This window comes from Trichomycterus rosablanca, chromosome 13, assembly GCF_030014385.1.
Source record: "Trichomycterus rosablanca isolate fTriRos1 chromosome 13, fTriRos1.hap1, whole genome shotgun sequence".
Classification (NCBI taxonomy): Eukaryota; Metazoa; Chordata; class Actinopteri; order Siluriformes; family Trichomycteridae; genus Trichomycterus; species Trichomycterus rosablanca.
In genome coordinates, this window is record NC_086000.1 from 3,848,889 (window position 1) to 3,867,700 (window position 18,812).

Consider the following 18,812-nt stretch of genomic DNA (forward strand, 5'->3'; position numbering starts at 1 on the left):
TTTCATCTGTTAGAAACTGTCGTGCCTGAAACCCATGAATTCCGTGATTAGAAGGGGGGGTGTCCCAATACTTTTGTTTCATTCCAGATGTTTTTTTTTTTTTTTTTATTCTGTGTGACTGAATGTTTGCATTTGACTACTGACCTTGGCAAGGGACCACTGTTCCATGCACTCTTCACTTGCTGCGGTGAACTTTCTACACTGTCAATTTAATTATTAATATACATTTAGCGGACGCTTTTATCCAAAATGACTTACAGTAGTGTAACAGTATACAGTCTAAGCAATTGAGGGTAAAGGGATTGCTCAAGGGCCCAACAGCAGCAACCTGGCAGTGGTGGGGGCTTGAACCAGCAACCTTCTGATTACCCCATTTAGTCCCATTGAATAATTAGTTGTTTTAGAAGTATGAGTTTAAGTCACAGTAATACTAGAAATATCAGACTGTCGTGTTTCCTTAGTGGCTTGGCCGAGCAGAGAGACGTCGGTTCGAACCCGCCTTGTCTAGACTTACAGCTACATCTTTCTAGAGAAAATACCGGTCATACAAGCGTCCTCTGTTTTCACCCTGTGCTTTTTACCATACTAGAATTCACTAATACTGTAAATCTGAATGGAATTCCTTTGTACAGTTATTTTTTAAATCAGGTGTATAGACTAGTTGTGATTGTGAATGTATTTGAGATCATATTTAGCTTCAGTAACACACACATGTTGCTTATTGGATTGAATTGAAGGGATTTGGGAAGCATGGGAAAACAGCTCTTGGAAAGGTATTTCATGAATAAGGAATAAATAAAATAACAACAATCTGTGTTTTGAATGGCGACATACCATTTTGGAATGTAACCACTTCTTTATTGTGTTGATTATCTTCGATCAGTGTATTTTTTCTCTCTTTTTATTCTTACAGAATTTGTTTTGCGCTTTTCAAGTTGCTGAATAGACGTAGCAGAAGGATGTATTTTTGTGGCAAATAAATCATTAATATAAAATGAACTGAGATCCTTTTTTTAATCCGACGTGATATATATATATACAAACGGAACAGAAATCGATCTAACGTGGTTCTAAAATACAATCGTTTACACAATCAGTCCAAAATTTTACTTCTTCTTTGCAGCCAAAAGGTTGGGGGCAGATACTTTCACCTTGCCAGGCACATTTCTTGACAGATCCGTGTCCTGAAAGGAGTAACAAAGAGTAACGCTAAGAGACCGTCCCGAATTAAGAACGCCGAATGATTTTGGGTTCGAGCATGTAGGTGTCTGAGATGTGAGTACCTTAACGCTGCGGAAAAGATCTTTCTCTCGGGCGCTGGTTTCCCTGGCACGCATGAAGCTGAACACAGCGGTCCGGGCAGCTGGCAAAAAAAGGCAAAGGGTCAGGATCTACTGTGCTGTCAGCATCCATACCAAAGTTCAATATGTATATATAACCCTAGTAGTATACAGTGTAGTGTGTGTGTGTATATAAAATAGCAGTATATAGTAAAGTATATTATATTGTGTGTATACTTGTAGTATATAGTGTAGTGTGTGTGTATACATATACAGTACATATACAGTTTATATATACATACAGTATATATATATATATATATATATATATATATACATATACGTATATACAGTATATTATAGAAGTATAAAGTACAGTATATCATAGTGTGTATTTGTAGTATATAGTTTAGTGTAGTGTTATATATATACAGTATATATATATAGCACTAAATAGTATATAGTATAGTGTAGTAGTGTGTGTATTAATGAAATAGTAGTATATCATATATTATAGTGCGTGTGTATATTTGTACTATATATAGTGTAGTATAGTTTGTGTGTATACAGTGTAAAAATGTGTGTATATATATATATTTGTCGTATATAGTATAGTGTAATAAAGTGTACATATAGTGTATAGTGTGTGTGTAATAAATATATATATATATACACACACACACACACACACACATACTATACTAAACTACATGCTACTTTACTATAAATATAAAAATATATACACACTATATTTACATTTTACATTTTAAGCATTTAGCAGACGCTTTTATCCAAAGCGACTTACAATTTCCACATGCATCACACTAAACACGATGAGCAATTGAGGGTTAAGGGTCTTGCTCAAGGACCCAACAGTGGCAACTTGGTGGGGCTTGAACCGGCAACCCTCTGTTGACTAGTCCAGTACCTTAACCACTGAGCTATCACTGCCCTTATATATAACACTACTATATCACTATATAGTAACTTTAGTATAGTGCTTGTACAGAGTATATAAAGTATAGTATAATATGTGTATACAGTATAAGTCTTACACTGCAGCTTTAAAATAAAAGTGTGAATGTTTTGTGTTTTTTTTACCTTTTCCCTTCTTCTGGGTTCCTGGAGTTAATTTCACTTTGTGCCTGAGGAGATAATAAAACTTAAAGCTCGACGTTAAAGGACACAGAATATTTGATCATTTACAATAATTTAGTAAATAATTGAGGTCGTTGGTAGTACAGTGCTCAGTACTCAGACCCGTCTCAGTTATTACAGGTGAAGAGAAACCCGATACGTACTTGTAGTTTGAGAGGGCGGTGTATGGGGCACACACTGGCACCGCAAACATCAGCACATCGTCTGGATGAGGCTGGCCGGTCAGAGAGTCAAGAAAGTTTTCACCTTCCTACAAACACAACACACACTTCATTAGATACACTGTATGTACACACTAGATTTTTAATCTACTGAGTAAAATACATGCAATTTGCTCCATAGTCTCTGATTTCTGATGCAACAGCCACTCCTGCTGTCTGGTGGTGGAAGTACACATGGAGTATAGTGTGGCTCTCCCTACTGTGAGAGAAGAAGAAGCCGACTGGCGCTCAGGTGGTCCAGCTGTCTGATTCTTCAGCCCACCAGCTGTCTGGACTAAAGGAGGAAAGCTAGATGGGGTTTCGTCTTATGGTGCCTACACAAACCGAGCACTACATGAACATGCCGCCACCATACAGTGAGAGGAGGATGGTCAGAGAGGCAAAGTTGTCAGAGATTTGCACAACAGGGTGGCATTTTGGGGGTCAACGTGCCTCCAAAATCAAGTGTGTGTAACAATTCCTTTCTTTTGACCTCTGAAAGTGGTTTGAGTAATCGGTTCATAATCCAATCACAATCGCCTGGTCATGTGATCTGGTCACCAGAACTGAACGTGAATGTGAGGTAGGTTGTTACCTCTGCTCCAGGGTTCTCCTGATCCAGATCCTCTGCCTCCTGCGGGGCAAAAAAAACAACAGCAGTGTATTAATGCAAGCTTGTAGGCAGAATGTGGGACCAAGCTCAGTTTTCATTTTGCAAGCTGATAAGCGCCTTGCAGTGACTAAAACAGGCCGTGTTCCAAATCACACTAAATAACATCCAGTAAGTGCAACACTAATGGTATAGTTACACACTATGTGGCACAAAATTAGCTTTGGGTGTGCTTAAATAGTATCAGCCTATCAACATCTCATATCACTCCAGTTACAGTCAAAAAGGCAAATCTTTACACCTGTATACTATATAGCCAAAAGTATGTGGACATCTGACCATGAGCTTGATGACTATTCCAAAACTATATAACATAACAGCCTGTCTGTGCGAATTTGCTTCGCCCATTATGCCAATAATAACATTTGTAAGATTGGTGACATGGAAGTTGGACAGAAGGCCTGGCTCACAGTTGGAATTCTGATTCATTCCAATGAATATGTGACGTGTGACTGAGTTGCAGGGCACTGGAGTTTCTGCACACCCAACTCATCAAACGTTGGCATCACGGACCTTTGCTCTGTGTACGGGGGGACAGTCATGTTGAATTAGGCAAGCCGTAGCATAGTGGTTAAGGTACTGGACTAGTAATCAGAAGGTCGCTGGTTCAAGCCCCACAACTGCCAGGTTGCTGCTGTTGGGTCCTTGAGCAACTCTCAGCTGCTCAGATGGTATACTGTATCTGTAATGCAAGTCGCTTTGGATAAAGGCGTCTACTAAAAATGTAAATTAATAATGGGAACCAAGTTGGGCACAATGGGTGTGGCTGAAACCCCAGAACTCAGTAATCAGGGATAGCTGGAGTACATTTTAACAAGGGTAAAAAGTAAATGAACCCGCTTACCTTGTCGTCCTGTTCGGCGTGGTCTTCTCCTGCTGGACTTCCTTCTGCTCCAGGCTGGTCGGCTTTCTTCACCACGTTGGCAGCAGCTTTAGGTTTCTGGGCAGGTTTAGGAGGAACCCGCTTCACCATCTCCTCTTTACCCTTCTTCCCCTTCTTACCTTTCTCTTCCTTATTAGAACCTGCCGACTGTGCAAAAAAAAGATTTTCATTCTGGAAGGTTCAAGAACGCGTTACTGGAACGAAGAAGCCGTTACTAACTGGTACTGATAAACAAAAAAGCAACACCACTCACACCAAGCAGCTTCATCATCAGCTCTCGGTCCTCCTCGTCCTGGTCTTTGTACTTGTCCTTGATTTTCTTCAGCTTGTTCTAAAGAGCACAGACATGACAATTAAAATTGGGTCATTTGTAAAGCCTGCCTATAAAAAAAGAACCCCAGTCCCCAAAATGGTTTTCTCCTTTCGCCTACTGTATTCCACACTTCACATCACTGGAAATAAACGTACGATCTAACCTTCTGTCCTCTCTTCAGCGGCTGAGTGCTCCCAGCGTTCTTGGAGCTCTGATTGGTCACTGAGGAAGCTTGGTTCTCCTCTTTTTTAGGCTCAGGTTCTTCCTGTTGCTCATTGCTATCCAGTCTCTGCCTCTTCTTCATTTCCCTGCACAACGACATGCAGTCATGTCAATCTGCATCAGTGCCAAAAGAACTCGAATTTGAAGACGGACCAAACGTCTAGACGTTCATTCTTTCACAGCAAACAAACACATTCATCCATCAGCTGATTTTGACTGTGGTGGCATGGTGTGGCATGACATGATTACTATGTACACGCCCAGTAAGGTGCCCGTGTAAACTGGGCTAGTTTGACTGCACATTTACATTTACGGCATTTAGCAGAAGCTTTTATCCAAAGTACTGTGACAGTATATTGTCTAAGCAATCGAGGGTTAAGAGCCTTGCTCAAGGGCCCAACAGTGGCAACCTAGCAGTGGTGGGGCTTGAACCAGTGCCCAGTGTATGTAAGTGTATGTAGTAGTTTTTACCTTCTCTGCTTGGCGCTGATGTACTTCTTGCCCTGTGGTGCCGTGTTGTCCTGTAAGGAGGAGATAATATTGTGATGCCAATCATCATGAACACAAGTGTCTACATTCTAATCTCAGAGCTAAACAAGAGAGCCGGACCACCATACGCCCTCTCCGACACGTGTCTGATCTGTGGCGGCTTCTGATCTGTGTGCAGAAAGCCACGCTAAGCTCCATGTGACCCTCCCTCCCCGTCACATTCATGCAGGTACACGGACCAGTCCAGGAGATCACACATCACAGTGGGAAGAAACTCTGTCTGACCTTCCCTCCTTTAAACACGGTGTGGATGCTCAACCAGATCAGTGGCTCTGCTAGGAATAATGTAAGAGTGTCCACATACTTTTGGCTATATGGTGTATCGATTGGTAGAAGTTTTTTCATGTCGGTTTTGTGGTTGACTCGGGGGCTCCGCAGCACCCACAGCAACCTGTTCACACTGCTTTATCCCGCTTATATATTTTCTAAATTAGGCTAACAGTTTTGGCTTTTGTTCACTAATTGGCCTAACATGGAATTGTTGGACGTCAGATACAGATCAGTTCCATCTACCCTGTGACTGCTTCTTTTCACCTGTGAGTGTTGGGTTCCCACAAAGAGCCGTATCACTTACAGAGAGCCACGCTACACTCTATGTGACCCCCTATGTGAGAGTACCGAATACCAAACAGGGGAGTGTAAAACTGGGTTGGGGTGTCAGGTGGTATCCCCAGTGATCGTGGCTGGCTCCGGACACCCTGCGACTCTGATCAGGATGAAGCAGCTACTCGAAAAGCTCTACTTTGTGGTATATCATACCTGTTTGGAGACGTCCTGCTTGAAACCAGCACCGGAGACTCCCCTGCAATAAAAAGAGCAAAACAAATGATTGGTTTGGTGCAGAACATTCTAAAACGTCTGTGAATTTGACTACATAGCCATAAGTATGTGGACACCAGTCCTAGTTACTAGGAGATTTAGCCACACACATTGCTAACAGGTGTATAAAATCATATATCATATATCACATATATCAGTCCCAGACCCTGCAAAGCTTTCTTGACAGAATGGGCAGAAATTTCCACAGACACTCTCCAAAATCTTGGAAAAAAAGCAAAGCCTGTTATGGCGGCAAACTAGACCCAAACTCCATAAAATGCCCCATGTTCAGAAAGAATAGCTATGAAAATAGAAATGACTAGGTGTCCACATACATTTGGCCATATAGCGTACATACGGCTGCAACTTTTAAATGGTGAGATGAAGCACACTTGACTGTGAACAGTGTTACCCATGTGGACACCTGACTATGAGCTTGTTGGATATCCTGCCCTATATCCTAAACCATGAGTGTACATACATTGTACAATATAGAATGAAGTTGCCTATGAAAATTTGTGCTCATTTAGTTAAAACAGCTTTTTGTGAGGTCAGGCACTGATTGGACATGAAGGCCTGGCTCACTACAGACATTCCAATTCATCCCAAAGAGTAGGGCTGAAGTAGTTAGGGGCCTTCCTCAAACTGTTTGTTTAGATAGTTCATAAATATGTAGACAGGACTTCATTACTGCTGCTAATTTCACCTGTTAACCTGAAGGTGTGTGAGCGAGATGTTGGTGTCCGGAAAGCAACTCTCTGCATTCTCCTCTTCCTCACTCTTCTCTTCCTCCTGTACGCCCTCCTCATCCTCATCCTCTTCCTCCTCCTGCTTTACAGACTCAGGCTGTCCATCACTCAGCTTCTCCTCAGCTTCCACGTTCTCTTCGTCTTCCTCATCTTCCTCCATCCTGCAGTCCTCCTCAGGTACGTCTTCTCCTTCAGCCTTTCCTTCGTTCCCGCTGTCTTCACCTGGAAAGATGGAGCTCGTTACAAACCCGGGTTCAAAATAAAGTGGAGGCATTACGTTACAGCTTGTAAACCACAGTGGGACCAGATTGCCACATATTTTAGTATATTTTGTGTCAGACCTTAAAGGGCCTTGTGACATTTTTGGCCCAGGATGAGAAGATGCAAGAGGCAGGCAAATTGGGGAACTGGCTAGGACTACATTGGAAGATAATTGGGGTAGTTTAGTAGGTCTACTAAATGTCCAAATGTACGTAGACACCTGACCATTAGCTTGTTGAATAGCTCAGTCCAAAACCACTGGCACTGATTTGGTTTTGCAAGTTTTGGAGACTCTTAGATGATTCTATTTAGTTTGGGTCATTGCTCATTGGTTGCAGCTCCACCACTTCCAAGTTACCAATGGTGGGCCCTTGATCAAGGCCACCCTTATACCCTCATACACTTAATACAGACCTATCAGCTCTTCTCCTTCCTCGAGCAGCTCGGCAGTACTGGAGGTCACATCGTCAACGTCCTCGTCCAGAGTTTTGACCTTCCTCTCTCCCCGGTGTCTAAACACACTCTGCTCATCCACCTACAGCACAAAAAGAACCAAGCGATAGCAGCAGTAATGAAGAATCCAGCAGACACGGCCAACCACCCTCCCTCAGACACAGCCAATCATGTTTGTGAACGCGCCCGGCTGGCTGACAGCAGAGCTGATGTTCAAACTTGATATATATATATATCTAGTGGTTTTAACTCCTACCTTAAAGAGAAATCCAAAGCCCATAATGAGATATGATGGTGGTAAGAAGTTTTTCTTTCCTAAAGGAAAAGAGTGAAACGTAAATAATTCATGACAGTACAGGTAGTTTTTGTCTTGGACTGTGGGAGGAAACTGGAGCTCCTGAAGGAAACCCACACAGACACAGAGAAGGGGAGAACATGCCAACTCCACACAGAAAGGAACCGGACCGCATCACCTGGGATTTGAACTCGGGTCCTTCTTGCTGTGAGGCAACAGTGCTACCCACCGAGCTTAATGATACAGGGGGGGGTGGGGGATCTGTGATCCGTCACATGACCAATCTGGTAGGTCTAAGTCTACCAGATTGGTCATGTGACAGTGAGACTAGTGGATAGAGCTGTGGGTTACCAGCTAGAAGATTGTGGGTTTCAATCCTGCCGTACAACGACTGACCCTGCGCTTCCAAATAAGCAGGGTGTACATGACAAATAAAGGCATTCCATCCATTCCATCTTCCATGTGTAAGGGCTTCAACCCAATAAACTGAGTCCCTGACACTGGCGCAGAGCTTGGAGGTTCTAGGTCATAGGGATGTTGGGTTGCTGTCGTTCTGCCTCTCTTGTCCGATCACTCAGGTTTGATGAAGAACTCTCTAGAGTTCTTTAACCTTAGTCACGTCATTATCTGTACGGGTTGCTCAGTGTCCTCTGAAATTTGGAAGGGAGATTGAATTCTAGTCCTGTGCGTACCTCTGATCATGAAGCTTCCTGTAGTTAAGTACTCTCCTGTCGGAGCAGTCTTGGAAACCTGTAGCAAGCAAGAAATGCACATCATGAGCATCTCAAACTTCAAGATTTAGGTGTTTTGATACACTGTATGGACGTCAGTATGTGGACGTCTGACCATAAGCTCTTTGCAGATATTGCAGCATGTGGGAATTTGTGCCAGTTCAGTTAAAAAGCATTTAAAGGGATCAGGGCTTTGTAAAGGCCTCTACACATGTCTTTATGGACTTATAGGGGCACATTCATGCTCTATCTTTAATATAAAGCTCAAGCCTTATTTTATATAATTAATTTTAAACATAAACAGCTCTTAGCCATGAGTTTGCACATAAACACAGAATAAGGCCTCACTGGGTGTCCACATACTTTCTGCCATAGTGCACGTAATACAAAATATAACACGCTCATATTAAATAGAACGTCCAGTCTCACCTGGTTATGATGGACCCACCAAGCACTGGTGATCACTTTGGCGTCCCATGCAGCGCTGTAACACGCAGCCATCGTCCCGGCCTCGGTCAGCGTACGTGGAGGAACCGGCTCACCTGGAACCAAAGCAGAGCTCAGTGATTCAATACTTCATATAGCGTTTTTTTTACAATAGCCAACAGACCAAAAGCCCCCGTTGAGCAGCCAAGGGCAACCATGGGACCTCCATCCTCCATGAGTGAAAGAGCCCAGAACTCAACTGCACTGAGCGCTACTGGGATGAACTGGAATGTCGACTGCTAGCCAGTCCTCACAAATGCTCTGCTTACTGAAGCCTTCCCAGAGCAGGACAGGCGACTCTATACTGCTGCCCTTGGTTATGGAACAGAATGTTCAACATATTCGTGCTCAGGTGTCCACATACTTATTTCAGCAGTTCCTGGTGAGTCTGGATCAGTGTCCTGTTTTAAAGGCCAGACTGTTTATAGCTTATTTCCAGAGTGATTGTATCCATCAAAGTGTGCAATGTTTCCAGTGGCACAGGCTGCCACACAAGCCAAGGACATAACAGAGTGACCCCCTGCGCTTAACTGCCCGCTCTTTTTATTGCACCCTGCTCGTTCTGTCTTCAGATATTTGTGTTTTTTTATTTGCTTTTTCTGTTTTTAAACTGCAAACTCAATCAATCAAATCTGTTATTCAACACAGGGTCGCACATACAGCTGTAGATTGTGTTAAGAATTCAAAACGTTGCCCGTTGGTGTGGGTACTTATGTGACCACTGTAACAGCAAACCCAACACTATATAACAACATGTAAAACCCCCTTACCAGATGGATTCTTGATGACACAACTTGTGGCTCCATGAAGGTCAGCATGGACATAAATGTCCCCTAAGTAAAGATCCACATCATTAATCTACACAAACAAAACAAATGTAAAAAAAAATACATATATATACCTCTAATAAAGCCTGTGTACCTGGACGCAAGTACCGTTTCACTATCATCTCGTTCTGTTGTTGGTCCCGTCCGGCAATGATGAGATAATTCTCTGAGCTGATGAACCACAGGAACTTCTCAAACCTGGTGACAAAACACAAAGTCATACAAGCCCAGATTTTGTTGTTATTATTTAATGTAATACATCTGGAGGAACTAGTGAGTTTAACCTGGAAACTGTTGGGAATAAACTACTACTACATCAAAAACAAACCTTTGCTAAGCTTGACCATTTAGAAGTCTAATGCACTAGCACACCACCAATCTGGCTCTGCCAACAGAAACAAGTGGCTTGTCTGTGGGTGGAAGGTCGGACAGGGTTTCACCTATCCGTGGCTAGCTGAGCTGCTAATCTCTTTGAAAGAGAACTACGTCAAACAGTAAGCCTATTTCTGGAACATTAATTTTAAAGATTTTGGATGTTTTCTAAGCCTCTTGAGACCCTGCGGTCACATATGGGGACGCTACGTTTTCACTTTATGCCTTGTTCCTCATTCTGCTTAACTTAGACCTGTTGTCCACATTAGTAGACACTTTTGTACTAGACAATAAACAGGGTAAAAACAAGATAGAAATGCATATAAATATCACAGCTCTTGTCTTAAGAGGTTGTTTGAATAAGAGTTGTGACAAATTTATGTTGAGTAAAGGAAATACCAAGACTAGCAAGGCCTGATCAAGCCCGTGACTCGCGTATATTACAGCAACTGGAGCTTAACTGTAAAATAAATTGAACAACCATTGAATTTCAAGTCCTATTATAGGCTCTGGCAGCTGAAAGTCAATTTTTTAACTCACCAGTAGACTTTTCTGGCCTTCTGAATCGTCGTCACTGTCTGGACTTCCTTGAGAGTTTGTTTGGTCTTTTTCTCCGCAGACTTGAAGGCCTTGAGATAAAAATAAACACAATTAAATAATTTCTACATATTAAATAGTTCCCCGAGCTCTAGAGTGGCACAGCGGTCCAACAGATTGGACGTGTTTAATGGAGGGAAGGTTGGACCATTAGACTGGGAGATAAACGGGAAAAATCCAGGAAAAAAAAACAGCATCAGACAACTGGAAGTTCTGTCCAAATGTTTTACCTTCTCAGCTGCTTCCACTGTTTTCTGCTCCTTCTTGGCAGCACTTCGCTTATGGTCATAATACCTGAAAAAAACAAAAAGTAAAATAACACTCTCTAATGAATCAGGTCGTTCACACTGACCGGGACTCATTACTCACTTTTTTGCGTTGGCGTAAGCAGACAGACTGAGGTCCACGTCCACCAGGACGGGTTTGTTTCTCTGGACTTTGCCTTTCTGTCCTTTGTCTTTATTCTTATTCTTTTTTCCCTTCGGCTGCTTTGATCCCTCTTTAGTATCTTCTATCATCTCTTCCTCCTCCTCTGCTTCCTCTGAGCCTACATACGGGTTCCTGCAAGACAAGAGACGTGTTTTGTTTTTCAGCTTGATACGAATAAAACTGAAGGCAGATATAAATGCTTTTTAATGTGAACGTACTTGAGCAGCATGGTGATGTGGTTGGTTTGTAGTTTCAGCTCTTTGATGGCACAGGCCACAGGGTCTCCGGCCTCCTGAGCTTCTTTGACGATGAGGTTGATCTCGGCCCAGTCCACCTGATTGGCCAGGGCGCTGCACACCACCTGAAGAGCTCGCTCTACGATCGGGAGATTCATTTCCACCAGCTCGCCCTTCAAGCGGTCCACCTCCTGCAAAACAACGGGCGGAGCTGCTGAGTATACAGTACCGGCAAACAGTATTTCTGAAGCAACAAAACGTGACAGACGGAGTTACGATAAATATCGTCGGTTAGTTATATGGTTAGACACACAAGTTCCAGTTTTATATGCCTTCTGCTTGGCCAGGAAGGATGCGAAGTGACAGAGGAGTATGAGGAGGAAAGCGTGATCCTCCATACATTAAATCTGTCTAATAAGAATCCATAAAAGTGGTCTTCAGGCTCTCGGGTTCATCCCAGCTGTGCTATCGACCGGCCAGTCGCCCACACAGACAAGGAAGAGAACGGTGGAATGGGTTCTTTATGGCTGCTCGAGGTCCAGTGCGGCTCTCCTCAACCAGGGTGGGGGCTCCGAGGGTCACGTTTGTTTCTGTGACTCACCTGAGCCTGATGAAGCGCCTCCAAACGCTGCTCGTGGTCCTTTCTCACGTTGTCCAGCTTCTTAAGGGCTTGTTTCTCCTGCTGCAAAGCCTTTATGTCAATTTTCTGACTCTCCATCTTGGAGAAAAACTCGTCAACGGCCTGTCAGTATAAATAAGATATTAAAATATGCGTCTTTTATTATTTGGACCCTTAGGATCATGTGGACAGGTACAAATTTAAATTATTATTATTATTATTATTATTATTATTATTATTATTATTGTGTGAACGAACGTTTTAAGCTTAAATTGTTAAATAAAAACACACAAACCTTATCAAAAGACGCAAACTCGACATGTGGGCTCTTCGAATGCTGGGCGAAAAGAAATGGGTGAAATTCTTCATACCTAAAGAAGACTTGGAGATTTACAGAGATTCTACAGGGAGCCTTGATAGATACATGAACAGTAAATGGTGGTATATGAGTGGCACAGTGATGCCACCGAACTGATCTTTTGCACAATGTTTATATTTTTGGCATTTAGCAAACGCCTTTATCCAAAGTGACTTACAGTACTGTTACAATATACAGTCTGGGTGATTGAGGGTTAAGGGCCTTGCTTAAGGGCCCAACAGCAGCGACCTTCTGATTACTAGTTCAGTACCTTAACCGCTAGGCTACAACTGCATTTTATCTGAATAAAGATAAATTACAATACAAGCAACTGAGAGGAGCAGACCTGTGGCCACTTGGTGGTGATGTGACCTGAACCAGTGACCCACCAAGGTCTAGGTCTGTATCTCAACCACAGAGTTCAAGCTGATTACTTATTAATTCCATAAATTAATACACTTTCAGACCATTAAGGCTTTATGACCTACAGAGACCCTGTTTTAAGTCATTAATAGAAAAAATGATGATCCTACGTGAGCAGCTCCTCGTGTGGCTGTTCCGGATTCATGCTCGGCTTCTTTTCTATTTTCTGAACGATGTAACCCTAAAAAAAAACACCACACAATTGTACAGCGAACGTCAACCCAACACTTAACAAACACATAACAGCTACATAACAAATAGCTGTTATTTTCATTATTTATTCCAACCTTTCCTGTGAAGTTTGCAGCTTCCTCCATGTAACTCTCTGCCAGCTGTAAAGCCTCCAGAAGTTTTGGGCCAGCTGTGGAAAATGAGATGATTTGATTTTTTAAAAATCTATTCATGATGCTCAAATATTACTTGTTAAAGAGTAATTCAATAATACAATCTACAGAAACAGAAAAAAAAACAGAAAGCAAACCTTCAGTCAGGGTAAAATGACTGTCCATTTTTAAAAGACCAGACAGGCCGACCTGCATGAGGCAGTGTTCAATAAGAGTGCCTCCATATGCTGAGAAGAGAAAAGAAAAAGCCATTAAGAAAAAAAAAAGAACTCAACGTGGGCATTATTTGACAAGCTCCTTAAATATGTGCTTAGTGTAATAATAATAATAATAATAATAACAACAATTATAATGAGTAAACTGCTTTTATATGTTATATATAAAGCTACACGTGTACAGTTCCCAGCTCATTAGGATGCTGAGATCAGAGCACAGGGTCAGCCATTGTATGGCACCCCTGGAGCAGACAGAATTAAGGGCCTTACTCAAGGGCCCAATAGTGGCTGAATGGCAGAGCTGGGATTTGAACTCTGAACCTTTTAACTGATAGCCCAAAGCTCTACCCACTAGCCTACCACTGATCCAACTGTATATACGTATTATTAGTAGTATTATTCATAGTATTATTATTATATATACTTATATATTTACATACTTATTATTATTATATATATTTATACATATACATACTTATACATATTATTATTATTATACATACTTATTATTGTTATATATACTTAAACATACTTATAATTATTATTATACATACTTATACATATTATTATTATTATTATACATACTTATTATTGTTATATATACTTATACATATTACTATTATTATTATAACTATTATAACAATTATACATAAATACAATTTGTTTAATTATTACAATACATTTTTAACATTATTAAACACTTCTGAAACTGTTATTATTATTATTAATATTATTTGTAGGTGTTCATACTAATAGTAGAAACAATTTCTGTAATTTATGTTTATGATTTATGAAAATAATAATAATAATTCACAAACCATAATAATTAAAAATATAAAAAAGTAAATAATACTCAATAATAATAATAGGAATTGGCGGCACGGTGGCTTAGTGGGTAGCACTGTCGCCTCACAACAAGAAGGTCCTGGGTTCAATCCCCAGGCGGGGCGGTCCGGGTCCTTTCTGTGCGGAGTTTGCATGTTCTCCCCGTGTCCGCGTGGGTTTCCTCCGGGTACTCCGGTTTCCTCCCACAGTCCAAAAAAAAACATGCCACCAGGTTAATTGGAAACACTGAATTGTCCTATAGATACCTAGCCGCTAGATGCACTAGTGCATTGTAGTGCCGGTCCCAAGCCCGGATAAATTAGGGAGGGTTGTGTCAGGAAGGGCATCCGGCGTAAAAATTGTGCCAAATCAATGAGCGATCATGAGGATGACTCGCTGTGGCGACCCCTGAAAAAGGGAATAAGCCGAAAGAAGAAGAAGAAGAAGAAGAAGAATAATAGGAATTATAAATATATCTGAGCTACATTATAGTATTAAATGAATTTACTTAATATTTTTATGTTGCTGTTCTCACTGTTTTCATTCTTACTTTTTTAGGTTTATAAAATGTCATCAAATTCCTGTTATTATAGATGGTGAGACGATATAAATCTGCTACTTGATTTAAAAGCTACACCATGAACTGGTTACTACCTGTAGTGATGCTACTGATACTGACCAACATTGTATAAACTGTAAGACTGTATAAACTGTAACACTGTAAAATGTAAGACTGTGCAGAGTAATATAAAGACTCACGCAGGTGAGGATTCAGGATTCTTTTGATTTGCTCTCCACTCTGAGCTTTAGCTAAAATCTCTTCCAGCCTAAAGAATAAAAGCACATGAACACTCAGTATGTCTACACAGATACACGTACACACACAGCAAGTACGTGGCGGTGGTGCCGAGATCCATCAAGAGTGAACAAACATTCTCATCCACTTAGTTCAGATGAAGATTCCCTTTTACCTCTCGAGACTGATGAGGGGTTCTGGAGGCCTGGCGTTCTCTATGGGGTATCTCTCTCTCACCGCGATCTTCACGTCCTCTGCTTCGGCAGTGCGGAAGCGCAGCAGGTTCAGAATTGTGAACTCGTGATCCGTCAGGATTATGTTTCCCTGAAAACATAAACCACAGAAAGAATCGTTCATCTATATTTTGCACTGTTGAGGGTGAAATACCCCAAAAAACCTGCTACGAGTAGTTTTTTATACCCAGAAATGTTCTGAACGGGTTATTAATCCTACATTCCTACTGTCTACATTTCTGCAGGCATTAAATCCAAGAAACTAATCCTAGTCAAAAATTACATACTGGCCCAAATGTTCTCTAACCAAGGTTAAAACGATCCCCAGGTTCTCTTACCCTGTCGTACAACTCAACGATGAGGTGGTAAGCAGCTTCCTCTGAGCCGAACTGAAGGTCCACTATTCTGTCCACACCCAGCTGTTTGACATGCACCAGTCTCCTGGATTTCAGGTGTTTGCGACACTAAAGGAAATAAAAACCCTCAATCAATCAAAACAGTTGAATATAAAACGCTTTACACTGATGGAACAAAATTAATAACGCTACTTACTTTCATGGCAAAACCGGACGGCATGACATTTTTGGGCCATTCGAATTCTGTGGAGTGAATCCGTATACCAGACTCTATCAGCAAGACCGCTTTGCTGTCCGGCCTAAAAAAAACAAGTTAGAAACAAAAAGCACCAATCATCTTGTACAAAAAAAAAAAGAAAAAAAAGAAACAAGAATAGGTGCAGTAAGGAAAACAAGCTTTCAGCAGCTATATCTGCCAAAAGTTATAGTTTTGTGGACACTGGATGATATGCTTGTTGGACATCCCAATCTAAAACACAGGCATCAATAAGGAGCTCCAGCTCAGCACAATTGGACTACGGTTCAATCTTAACAGTTCATTTCAGTATTTAACACTTTTATCCAAAGCGACTTACAGTAACAGTACTGTGACTGTACACTGTCAAAACAATTGAGGGCTAAGTGCCTTATTCAAGGGCCCAACAGTGATAACCTGGCAGTGGTTGGGCTTGAACCAGCGACCTTTCAATTACTCGTCCAGTACCTTAACCACTGAGCTACAACTGCCCTCAAATTAAGCATATTGTGGTCACGAATTAACAATGTAATTATTTCCATGTTAATGCTGGAAATGGATGTCCAACAAGCTAACAAACAGGTGTACAATACTCAAGTAAATATAATTTATTAGTTAAGTGAGATGAAAGAGCTTTCAGCATCATGTACATCCCCAAAACGCTGTAGTTACTTACTTCTGGAGGCGAATGAGGTAGGTCTTGGTGTCGATGTCGTAGACATTGTACACTCGCATTCCCACATAGCTGCAGTGAAACAAAAGATCATTTTGAGTCAAAATAATAGATGATATATAGTGAATATCCATCTAAAGTACATTTTGAATACTAGCAGAAGTGTCTGCTCTAGTGTGATCAAGTCTTTATATTTATTTATAATGTGCACTGGGATTTTAAAGTTACAACAGAGCATTCAATAATAAACTAGAGAACAGAAGTTACCAGTGATGTCAGATTCAACCAGGTTCTTCTTAAAGCTTATCTTTGAACAATCATAAGCACAAAAAGCACAATGCCTAAATTTGTGAAAAAGTGGTGGGGATAGAACCACCGACCACCCGATTATTAGTCCAGTACCTAAATCGAAAGTAATTACATTTACATTTGACATTTCGCGGACACTTTTATCCAAAGCGAATTATACAATCTAAGCAATTGAGGGTTAAGGGCCTTGTTTAAGAGCCCAACAGTGACAACCTGGCTTGAACCAGCGACCTTTTGATTACTAGTCCAGTACCTTAACCACTAGGCTACAACTGCCATATTTTAAAACCTGGATTTATGTATGCAAGTCTGTTTATGATTTGGATGTGCAATTCACATTCTGCCTAAAGTGACAGACAGGGTAGGGCACATCCAAATGGGTCCTGAGGACTTGGGTTCGATCCTTGCTCTTAGACACTGACTGTAGGAGCTTTAAGAGCTGTATGAATGTCTGCACAGGTTCTCTCGGTACTCCGGACTTACAGTTCTGTGACAGTATACTGTCTAAGCAATTGAGGTTTAGGGGCCTTGCTCAGGAGCCCAAAAGTGACTTGGGGCTTGAACCAGCAACCTTTTGATTACTAGTCCAGTACCTTAACCATTAGGCTACACACAAGGCGACACACAAGGTAGGGCACAGCCAAATGGGTCCTGAGGACATAGGTTCGATCCTTGCTCTCAGTTACTGACTGTAAGAGCTGCACAGGTTTCCTCTGGGTACTCCGGTTTCCAGGCACCTTTTAAAGACCTACCAGAGTAAAGCTTATATAAGAAAATGACTTTATACAGAGATGGGTTTGCTTTAATCACGCATTGGCTGAGAAGGTTCAGTTGCATGATAGTCAAGCCCTTTCCAACCACGGCTAAACTTTGGACTGCGACTTTAACAGGTGTGGTCAGGTTAAAGCCCTGTGTAAGACATATGTAAGCAGAAGATGATCGACCATGTGATCAGGTTGTGATCAGATTGTAAATATGTAATCAGAACATGTGCAGCTCTGTCCTGATTGCTAGCTAGCTAGGCTTAAAAACTCCCCAAAACTCTCTTTCTCTTAGTGCCATTAATAAAATGCAAATCTATTCTTACTTGGCATTGAGCTCGGCGATCACAGCTCTGATATCCACGGTATTAAATCTGCCTTTCATCCTGTCATCGAGTCAATCCAACTCAAACTTCACTGCACTCAACGCCAGTGTGTACTAACCAGAACGGCGCATGCGCTACAGTTTTACGGAAGCCTGTTTGTTTTCTCGGTGCTGCTAATGGAAAAGGCGAAACGCGTTTCAGACGCCTGGAGGAGGCGGCCGTGTTGTCGCTCACGCTGTGACAAATGATTCATTTTTAGAATCGACACCAAAGAGTCGATTCAGAAGCTCATTGATTCATCCAGCTCAAGACATATCATATTGTACATAAAGTAATAAATATAATAATCATTATTAACATAATAATCATAATTAAGGCAGTTGTAACCTAGTGGTTAATATACTGGACCAGTCAGTAATCAGAAGGTTGCTGGTTCAAGCCCCACCACTGCCAGGTTGCCACTATTGTGCCCTTGAGCAAGAACCTTAACCCTAAATTGCTTTGATTGTAAACTGTTTGAAATCTTTTTATATATTTTTGGGTGGCACTGTCGCCTCACAGTAAGAAAGTCCTGGGTTCGATCCCCAGGTGGAACAGTCCGGTCCTTTCTGTGTGGATTTTGTAGCCTAGTGGTTAAGGTACTGGACTAGTAAGCAAAATGTTGCTGGTTCAAGCCCCACCACTGTCAGGTTGCAACTGTTGGGCCCTTGAGCAAGGCCCTTAACCCTCAATTGTAGAGGGTTAGACTGTAAGTCGCTTTGAATAAAAGCATCTGCTGAATGCTGAAAATCTAAATGTAAATGAGTTTG

The 18,812-nt window shown here is 41.5% G+C and overlaps 1 protein-coding gene across 1 annotated transcript; it reads right to left on the bottom strand.

The window, feature by feature from the left end:
• Window positions 1–817: 817 nt before the first annotated feature.
• LOC134325570 (ribosome quality control complex subunit NEMF-like) lies at window positions 818–18,100 on the bottom strand. Its single transcript, XM_063007815.1, has 32 exons — window positions 18,004–18,100; window positions 16,611–16,679; window positions 15,896–15,998; window positions 15,682–15,807; window positions 15,286–15,434; window positions 15,074–15,141; window positions 13,412–13,501; window positions 13,218–13,291; window positions 13,041–13,111; window positions 12,445–12,520; window positions 12,132–12,272; window positions 11,513–11,721; window positions 11,235–11,426; window positions 11,096–11,159; window positions 10,809–10,897; window positions 9,991–10,094; window positions 9,840–9,902; window positions 9,013–9,125; window positions 8,545–8,602; window positions 7,814–7,872; window positions 7,519–7,639; window positions 6,801–7,065; window positions 6,035–6,077; window positions 5,198–5,247; window positions 4,668–4,812; window positions 4,445–4,522; window positions 4,153–4,338; window positions 3,234–3,272; window positions 2,582–2,688; window positions 2,382–2,425; window positions 1,284–1,363; window positions 818–1,184 (listed from the first exon to the last, which is right to left on the bottom strand). Exons 1-32 carry the CDS (start codon window positions 18,060–18,062, stop codon window positions 1,107–1,109), a joined length of 3,213 nt encoding a protein of 1,070 aa, XP_062863885.1. The 5' UTR covers window positions 18,063–18,100; the 3' UTR covers window positions 818–1,106.
• Window positions 18,101–18,812: the final 712 nt, after the last annotated feature.

Excerpts from the sequence above, each read along its gene's own strand:
- LOC134325570 (XM_063007815.1), bottom strand. The coding sequence starts at position 18,062 with ATGAAAGGCAGATTTAATACCGTGGATATCAGAGCTGTGATCGCCGAG. Across the intron at positions 13,502-15,073 it reads AATCCTGAATCCTCACCTGC|CATATGGAGGCACTCTTATT; the intron begins GTGAGTCTTTAT and ends TTCTCTTCTCAG. Across the intron at positions 7,066-7,518 it reads GGAAGGAGAAGAGCTGATAG|GTGAAGACAGCGGGAACGAA; the intron begins GTCTGTATTAAG and ends CCATCTTTCCAG.